This window comes from Salvelinus namaycush, chromosome 27, assembly GCF_016432855.1.
Source record: "Salvelinus namaycush isolate Seneca chromosome 27, SaNama_1.0, whole genome shotgun sequence".
In the NCBI taxonomy this organism is placed as follows: domain Eukaryota; kingdom Metazoa; phylum Chordata; class Actinopteri; order Salmoniformes; family Salmonidae; genus Salvelinus; species Salvelinus namaycush.
In genome coordinates, this window is record NC_052333.1 from 1,630,295 (window position 1) to 1,640,519 (window position 10,225).

General features: G+C 42.2%; 1 protein-coding gene across 1 annotated transcript in view; it reads right to left on the reverse strand.

The window, feature by feature from the left end:
• Window positions 1–10,225, reverse strand: part of kiaa1522 (KIAA1522 ortholog) — a 61,568-nt gene that overhangs the window by 9,166 nt on the left and 42,177 nt on the right. The window contains exons 3-4 of the mRNA XM_038965793.1: window positions 394–437; window positions 132–264 (exon numbers count right to left, since the gene is read on the reverse strand). Coding sequence (XP_038821721.1) covers window positions 132–264; window positions 394–437 — 177 coding nt within the window. The remainder of the gene's footprint in view (window positions 1–131; window positions 265–393; window positions 438–10,225) is intronic.

The window sequence follows — 10,225 nt, forward strand, 5'->3', positions numbered from 1 at the left end:
CAGTAGATACCCAGTAGAGACAGTAGATACCCAGTAGAGACAGTAGATACAGTAGATACCCAGTAGAGACAGTAGATACCCTAGTCAGATTCTCACACACACACAGACACAAAAACAATCTTCTCTCTTACCTTGGCGCGTGATCACGGGCCTCGTGGACGTGGCTGACGATACAGCAGAGGTCGCCGCGGTAACAGAATTCCCGGCGGTGCTTCCGGACTCCTGAAGACCATCCCAGCGATTGGAGCTGACATCCTGTTCTGGCTGGAGAGAGGGATTACAGGAGTGGGTATTAGGGAAACAAGTTATTCCGTCTCTGTGTACTTGCAGAAGCTGTTGTCTGCTCCGGTCTCCTCGTCCATATAAGATTGTTTCATATAAACCCCTACTTACGACGCCACTCCGGTCATCCTGAAAGTCCACTCCATTATTGTATTCTGAGGGAGAAACAAAAAAAGGGTATTCAATCACAGATAAATCCGTACACGATAGCTCCAACGGCAACATTTAAACATCTAGAGTTGAACCCCGGTGATATGGTCTTGAGTACAAAATCTTCATATTTGATACTGTTTAGAGAGTGTATTACGCACCCTCTCGTAGGGACTAGTGAGAAAATATCTTCATATTGGATACTGTTTAGAGAGTATTACGCACCCTCTCGTAGGGAGTAGTGAGAAAATATCTTCATATTGGATACTGTTTAGAGAGTATTACGCACCCTCTCGTAGGGACTAGTGAGAACATATCTTCATATTGGATACTGTTTAGAGTGTATTACGCACCCTCTCGTAGGGAGTAGTGAGAACATATAGAGCACTCGGAAAGTATTCAAACCCCTTCACTTTTCCCACATTTTGTTACGTTGCAGCTTAATTCTAAAATGGATGACATTTATTTTAAAATATCTAGACACGATACCGTTATTGTAAGGAGCAACGCTGGAGATGAGAACCAAGTACAGGGCGCGGACATTTACCTGGGAAAACGGACATCAAACTAAGAACATCATCTGGACAGGGGGAACAAAACGACATAACGACAATAATTCTGACACAGGGAACAAACGGAGGAGCACACAGATATAGAGGGGGGTAATCAACAAGGTAATGAGAGTCCAGGTGAGTCCAAAATAGCACAGCTGCGTGTTTTATTTTATTTATTTTTATTTCACCTTTATTTAACCAGGTATTTATATATTATATATATAACCCTAACCCTTTATTTAACCAGGTATTTATATATTATATATATAACCCTTTATTTAACCAGGTATTTATATATTATATATATAACCCTAACCCTTTATTTAACCAGGTATTTATATATTATATATATAACCCTAACCCTTTATTTAACCAGGTATTTATATATTATATATATAACCCTAACCCTTTATTTAACCAGGTATTTATATATTATATATATAACCCTAACCCTTTATTAAACCAGGTATTTATATATTATATATATAACCCTAACCCTTTATTTAACCAGGTATTTATATATTATATATATAACCCTAACCCTTTATTTAACCAGGTATTTATATATTATATATATAACCCTAACCCTTTATTTAACCAGGTATTTATATATTATATATATAACCCTTTATTTAACCAGGTATTTATATATTATATATATAACCCTAACCCTTTATTTAACCAGGTATTTATATATTATATATATAACCCTAACCCTTTATTTAACCAGGTATTTATATATTATATATATAACCCTTTATTTAACCAGGTATTTATATATTATATATATAACCCTAACCCTTTATTTAACCAGGTATTTAAATATTATATATATATAACCCTAACCCTTTATTTAACCAGGTATTTATATATTATATATATAACCCTAACCCTTTATTAAACCAGGTATTTATATATTATATATATAACCCTAACCCTTTATTTAACCAGGTATTTATATATTATATATATATAACCCTAACCCTTTATTTAACCAGGTATTTATATATTATATATATAACCCTAACCCTTTATTAAACCAGGTATTTATATATTATATATATATAACCCTAACCCTTTATTTAACCAGGTATTTATATATTATATATATAACCCTAACCCTTTATTAAACCAGGTATTTATATATTATATATATAACCCTAACCCTTTATTAAACCAGGTATTTATATATTATATATATAACCCTAACCCTTTATTTAACCAGGTATTTATATATATATATATATATAACCCTAACCCTTTATTAAACCAGGTATTTATATATTATATATATAACCCTAACCCTTTATTTAACCAGGTATTTATATATATAACCCTAACCCTTTATTTAACCAGGTAGGCCAGTTGAGAACAAGTTCTCATTTACAACTGCGACCTGGCCAAGATAAAGCAAAGCAGTGCGACACAAACAACAACACAGAGTTACACATGGAATAAACAAACATACAGTCAATAACACAATAGAGAAAAAATAAAGTCTATATACAGTGTTTGCAAATGGCGTGAGGAGGTAAGGCAATAAAATGCCATAGTAGTGAAGTAATTACAATTTAGAAAATTTACACTGGAGTGATATTTTATTTTATTTTACTAGGCAAGTCAGTTAAGAACAAATTCTTATTTTCAATGACGGCCTAGGAACAGTGGGTTAACTGCCTTGTTCAGGGGCAGAACGACAGATTTTTACCTTGTCAGCTTGGGGATTTGAACTTGCAACCTTTCGGTTACTAGTCCCAACGCTCTAACCACTAGGCTACCCTGCCGCCCCATCATCTGCATATATGTGCAGATGATGATGTGCAAGTAGAGATACTGTTGTGCAAAAGAGCAGAAAAACAAAAACAAATATGGGGATGAGGTAGGTAGTTGGGTGGGCTATTTACAGATGGGCTGTGTTCAGCTGCAGCGATCGGTTAGCTGCTAAGATAGCTGACGCTTAAAGTTAGTGAGGGAAATATAAGTCTCCAGCGATTTTTGCAATTTGTTCCAGTCATTGGCAGTCATTGGCAGCAGAGAACTGGAAGGAAAGGCGGCCAAAGCAGGTGCTGGCTTTGGGGATGACCAGTGATGATGTAATGATGGTGACAGGTGTGCATAATGAAGGGTGCCAGAGACGGGGGCGCAGGAGCAGGCGTGACACCCATAATGACAAGCTGAAAACTGAAGATTGCGTCACTTCCTGTTGAATTTTGCAGACGTGTTGCTGTGCGTTTTGTTGCTGTGCGTTTTGCTGCCAACTTTACTTTGCTAGCTGACAACTTTACGTTTTTTATTTTTTTTATTTTTAATTACCGTTTATACTTTTAGTTTTTCCATCGCAACTTTTTTCCCTCATTCAACTTTTTCACTCCGGACGCTTTATCTGGACATGGTTCGTCAGCACCTTCAACAGCCGAAGCTAAGTAGTAACATTCACATGATGTCTTCTAATTGCAGTCGCTGTACTCATAATATACAGGAGAACGATCGCCTTACGGCGAGGATAGCTGTGCTATAAGCCCAGCTTCAGACGCAATCGTTAGGCAAGGGTAATTTCAGTGTAGGAAAGGAAGAAACAGCGTCTGTGCCACCAGTAAGTACAGATAGTAACGTTAGTATAAACCCCCCGCACAGTCCCCGCAGCCGGACAACTTTCTCATGGCTTCTGGAGGGAAATGCTGTTGGAATGCTCAACTGGTGTCGCTCATTCAGCCGACAGAAACTTTCAACCGGTTCTCCCCATTATGTAGCGAGTCGGAGTCTGAGGCTGAGTCTTCTCTTGTCTCTACTCCTCCCGCTACGGGGTCTGAGACGCCGAAGGCTCCCACCATTAGCTCTGACAAATTGAAAACCCTAGTCATTGGCGACTCCATTACCCGCAGTATTAGACTTAAAACGAATCACCCAGCGATCATACACTGTTTACCAGGGGGCAGGGCTACCGACGTTAAGGCTAATCTAAAGATGGTGCTGGCTAAAGCTAAATCTGGCGAGTGTAGAGAGTATAGAGATATTGTTATCCACGTCGGCACCAACGATGTTAGGATGAAACAGTCAGAGGTCACCAAGTGCAACATAGCTTCAGCGTGTAAATCAGCTAGAAAGATGTCGGCATCGAGTAATTGTCTCTGGCCCCCTCCCAGTTAGGGGGAGTGACGAGCTCTACAGCAGAGTCTCAGCACTCAATCGCTGGTTGAAAACTGTTTTCTGCCCCTCCCAAAAGATAGAATTTGTAGATAATTGGCCCTCTTTCTGGGACTCACCCACAAACAGGACCAAGTCTGACCTGCTGAGGAGTGACGGACTCCATCCTAGCTGGAGGGGTGCTCTCATCTTATCTACCAACATAGATAGGGCTCTAACTCCTCTAGCCCCACAATGAAATAGGGTGCAGGCCAGGCAGCAGGCTGTTAGCCAACCTGCCAGTTTAGTGGAGTCTGCCAATAGTACAGTCAGTGTAGTCAGCTCAGCCATACCCATTGAGACTGTGTCTGTGCCTCGACCTAGGTTGGGCAAAACTAAACATGGCGGTGTTCGCCTTAGCAATCTTATTAGGATAAAGACCTCCTCCATTCCTGCCATTATTGAAAGAGATCGTGATACCTCACATCTCAAAATAGGGTTACTTAATGTTAGATCCCTCACTTCAAAGGCAGTCATAGTCAATGAACTAATCACTGATCATAATCTTGATGTGATTGGCCTGACTGAAACATGGCTTAAGCCTGATGAATTTACTGTGTTAAATGAGGCCTCACCTCCTGGTTACACTAGTGACCATATCCCCCGTGCATCCCGCAAAGGTGGAGGTGTTGCTAACATTTACGATAGCAAATTTCAATTTACAAAAAAAAAAATGACGTTTTCGTCTTTTGAGCTTCTAGTCATGAAATCTATGCAGCCTACTCAATCACTTTTTATAGCTACTGTTTACAGGCCTCCTGGGCCATATACAGCGTTCCTCTCTGAGTTCCCTGAATTCCTATCAGACCTTGTAGTCATAGCAGATCATATTCTAATTTTTGGTGATTTTAATATTCATATGGAGAAGTCCACAGACCCACTCCAAAAGTCTTTCGGAGCCATCATCGACTCAGTGGGTTTTGTCCAACATGTCTCTGGACCTACTCACTGCCACAGTCATACTCTGGACCTAGTTTTGTCCCATGGAATAAATGTTGTAGATCTCAATGTTTTTCCACATAATCCTGGACTATCGGACCACCATTTTATTACGTTTGCAATCGCAACAAATAATCTGCTCAGACCCCAACCAAGGAGCATCAAAAGTCGTGCTATAAATTCTCAGACAACACAAAAATTCCTTGATGCCCTTCCAGACTCCTTCTGCCTACCCAAGGATGTCAGAGGACAAAAATCAGTTAACCACTTAACTGAGGAACTCAATTTAACCTTGCGCAATACCCTAGATGCAGTTGCACCCCTAAAAACGAAAAACATTTGTCATAAGAAACTAGCTCCCTGGTATACAGAAAATACCCGAGCTTTGAAGCAAGCTTCCAGGAAATTGGAACGGAAATGGCGCCACACCAAACTGGAAGTCTTCCGACTAGCTTGGAAAGACAGTACCGTGCAGTACCGAAGAGCCCTCACTGCTGCTCGATCATCCTACTTTTCCAACTTAATCGAGGAAAATAAGAACAATCCAAAATTTCTTTTTGATACTGTTGCAAAGCTAACTAAAAAGCAGCATTCCCCAAGAGAGGATGGCTTTCACTTCAGCAGTAATAAATTCATGAACTTCTTTGAGGAAAAGATCATGACCATTAGAAAGCAAATTACGGACTCCTCTTTGAATCTGCGTATTCCTCCAGGGCTTAGCTGTCCTGGATCTGCACAGCTCTGCCAGGGCCTGGGATCGGGAGAGACACTTAAGTGTTTTAGTACTATAGCTCTTGACACAATGATGAAAATGATCATGGCCTCTAAACCTTCAAGCTGCATACTGGATCCTATTCCTACTAAACTACTGAAAGAGCTGCTTCCTGTGCTTGGCCCTCCTATGTTGAACATAATAAACAGCTCTCTATCCACCGGATGTGTACCAAACTCACTAAAAGTGGCAGTAATAAAGCCTCTCTTGAAAAAGCCAAACCTTGACCCGGAAAATATAAAAAACTATCGGCCTATATCGAATCTTCCATTCCTCTCAAAAATTTTAGAAAAAGCTGTTGCGCAGCAACTCACTGCCTTCCTGAAGACAAACAATGTATACGAAATGCTTCAGTCTGGTTTTAGACCCCATCATAGCACTGAGACTGCACTTGTGAAGGTGGTAAATGACCTTTTAATGGCGTCAGACCGAGGCTCTGCATCTGTCCTCGTGCTACTAGACCTTAGTGCTGCCTTTGACACCATCGATCACCACATTCTTTTGGAGAGACTGGAAACCCAAATTGGTCTACACGGACAAGTTCTGGCCTGGTTTAGATCTTACCTGTCGGAAAGATATCAGTTTGTCTCTGTGAATGGTTTGTCCTCTGACAAATCAACTGTACATTTCGGTGTTCCTCAAGGTTCCGTTTTAGGACCACTATTGTTTTCACTATATATTTTACCTCTTGGGGATGTTATTCGAAAACATAATGTTAACTTTCACTGCTATGCGGATGACACACAGCTGTACATTTCAATGAAACATGGTGAAGCCCCAAAATTGCCCTCGCTAGAAGCCTGTGTTTCAGACATAAGGAAGTGGATGGCTGAAAACTTTCTACTTTTAAACTCGGACAAAACAGAGATGCTTGTTCTAGGTCCCAAGAAACAAAGAGATCTTCTGTTAAATCTGACAATTCATCTTGATGGTTGTAAAGTCGTCTCAAATAAAACTGTGAAGGACCTCGGCGTTACTCTTGACCCTGATCTCTCTTTTGACGAACATATCAAGACTGTTTCAAGGACAGCTTTTTTCCATCTACGTAACATTGCAAAAATCAGAAATTTTCTGTCCAAAAATGATGCAGAAAAATTAATCCATGCATTTGTTACTTCTAGGTTAGACTACTGCAATGCTCTACTTTCCGGCTACCCGGATAAAGCACTAAATAAACTTCAGTTAGTGCTAAATACGGCTGCTAGAATCCTGACTAGAACCAAGAAATTTGATCATATTACTCCAGTGCTAGCTTCCCTACACTGGCTTCCTGTTAAGGCAAGGGCTGATTTCAAGGTTTTACTGTTAACCTATAAAGCGTTACATGGGCTTGCTCCTACCTATCTTTCCGAGTTGGTCCTGCCGTACATACCTATACGTACGCTACGGTCACAAGACGCAGGCCTCCTAATTGTCCCTAGAATTTCTAAGCAAACAGCGGGAGGCAGGGCTTTCTCCTATAGATCTCAATTTTTATGGAATGGTCTGCCTACCCATGTGAGAGACGCAGACTCGGTCTCAACCTTTAAGTCTTTACTGAAGACTTATCTCTTCAGTAGGTCATATGATTGAGTGTAGTCTGGCCCAGGAGTGTGAAGGTGAACGGAAAGGCTCTGGAGCAACGAACCGCCCTTGCTGTCTCTGCCTGGCCGGTTCCCCTCTCTCCACTGGGATTCTCTGCCTCTAACCCTATTACAGGGGCTGAGTCACTGGCTTACTGGTGCTCTTTCATGCCGTCCCTAGGAGGGGTGCGTCACTTGAGTGGGTTGAGTTACTGACGTGATCTTCCTGTCTGGGTTGGCGCCCCCCCTTGGTTTGTGCTGTGGTGGAGATCTTTGTGGGCTATACTCGGCCTTGTCTCAGGATTGTAAGTTGGTGGTTGAAGATTTCCCTCTAGTGGTGCGGGGGCTGTGCTTTGGCAAAGTGGGTGGGGTTATATCCTTCCTGTTTGGCCCTGTCCGGGGGTATCTTCGGATGGGGCCACAGTGTCTCCTGACCGCTCCTGTCTCAGCCTCCAGTATTTATGCTGCAGTAGTTTATGTGTCGGGGGGCTAGGGTCAGTTGGTTATACCTGGAGTACTTCTCCTGTCTTATCCAGTGTCCTGTGTGAATTTAAGTATGCTCTCTCTAATTCTCTCGTTCTCTCTTTCTTTCTCTCTCTCTGAGAACCTGAGCCCTAGGACCATACGTCAGGACTACCGGGCATGATGACTCCTTGCTGTCCCCAATCCGCCTGGCCTTGCTGCTATTCCAGTTTCAACTGTTCTGCCTGCGGTTACGGAACCCCTACCTGTCCCAGACCTGCTGTTTTCAACTCTTAATGATCGGCTATGAAAAGCCAACTGACATTTATTCCTGATTATTATTTGACCATGCTTGTCATTTATGAACATTTTGACAATCTTGGCTCTCTCTAATTTTCTCCTTCTCTCTTTCTTTCTCTCGGAGGACCTGAGCCCTAGGACCATACGTCGGGACTACCGGGCGTGGTGACTCCTTGCTGTCCCCAGTCCGCCTGGCCTTGCTGCTATTCCAGTTTCAGCTGTTCTGCCTGCGGTTATGGAACCGCCACCTGTCCCAGACCTGTTGTTTTTCAACTCTTAATGATCGGCTATGAAAAGCCAACTGAAAATTATTCATGATTATTATTTGACCATGCTTGTCACTTATGAACATTTTTGAACATCTTGGCCATGTTCTGTTATAATCTCCACCCGGCACAGCCAGAAGAGGACTGGCCACCCCTCATAGCCTGGTTCCTCTCTAGGTTTCTTCCTAGGTTTTGGCCTTTCTAGGGAGTTTTTCCTAGCCACCGTGCTTCTACAACTGCATTACTAGCTGTTTGGGGTTTTAGGCTGGGTTTCTGTACAGCACTTCGAGATATTAGCTGATGTACGAAGGGCTATATAAAATAAACTTGATTGAAACTTGATTGAAAACAGATATATATTTGGCAAAAAAAACGGAAATACTACATTTATATAAGTATTCAGACCCTTTGCTATGAGACTTGAGCTCAGGTGCTTCCTGTTTCCATTGATCATCCTTGAGATGTTTCTACAACTTGATTGGAGTCCACCTGTGGTAAATTCAATTGATTGGACATGATTTGGAAAGGCACACACCTGTCTATATAAGGTCCCACAGTTGACAGTGCATGTCAGAGCAAAAACCAAGCCATGAGGTCGAACGAAATGTCCGTAGAGCTCCGAGACAGGATTGTGTCGAGGCACAGATAAGGGGAAGGGTACCAAACAATTTATACAGCATTGCAGGTCCCCTAAAACACAGTGGCCTCCATCATTATTAAATGGAAGAAGTTTGGAACCACCAAGACTCTTCCTAGAGCTGGCCGCCCGGCCAAACTGAGCAATTGGGGGAGAAGGGCCTTGGTCAGTGAGATGACCAAGAACCTGATGGTCACTCTGACAGAGCTCCAGAGTTCCTTTGTGGAATGGGAGAAACTTCCAGAAGGACAACCATCTCTGCAGCACTCCACCAACCAGGCCTTTATGGTAGAATGGCCAGATGGAAGCCACTCCTCAGTAAAAGGCACATGACAGCCCGCTTGGAGTTTGCCAAAAGGCACCTAAAGACTCTCAGACCATGAGAAACAAGATTCTCTATTCTGATGAAACCAAGATTGAACTCTTTGGCCTGAATGCCAAGCGTCACATCTGGAGGAAACCTGGCACCATCCCTATGGTGAAGCATGGTGGTGGCAGCATCATGCTGTGGGGATGTTTTTCAGCGGCAGGGACTGGGAGACTAGTCAGGATCGAGGGAAAGATGAACAGAGCAAAGTACAGAGAGATCCTTGGTGAAAACCAGGACCTCAGACTGGGCCGAAGGACCTCAGACTGGGGTGAAGGTTCACCTTCCTATAGGACAACGACCCTAAGCACACAACCAAGACAATGCAGGAGTGGCTTCGGGAAAAGTCTCTGAATGTCCTTGAGTGGCCCAGCCAGAGCCCGGACTTGAACCCGATCGAACATCTCTGGAGAGACCTGAAAATAGCTGTGCAGCGACGCTCCCCATCCAACCTGATAGAGCTTGAGAGGATCTGCAGAGAAGAATGGGAGAAACTCCCCAAATACAGGTGTGCCAAGCTTGTAGCGTCATACCCAAGAAGACTCAAGGCTGTAATCGCTGCCAAAGGTACTTCAACCCAGTACTGAGTAAAGGGTCTGAATACTTATGTAAATATGATATGAGTTTTTTTTTATCTTAAATAAATTTGCAAAAAATTCTTAACATTTGCTTTCAGTTTGTCATTATGGGGGTATTATGTGTAGATTGATAAGGACAAATGTTTAATTGATACATTTTAGAATAAGGCTGT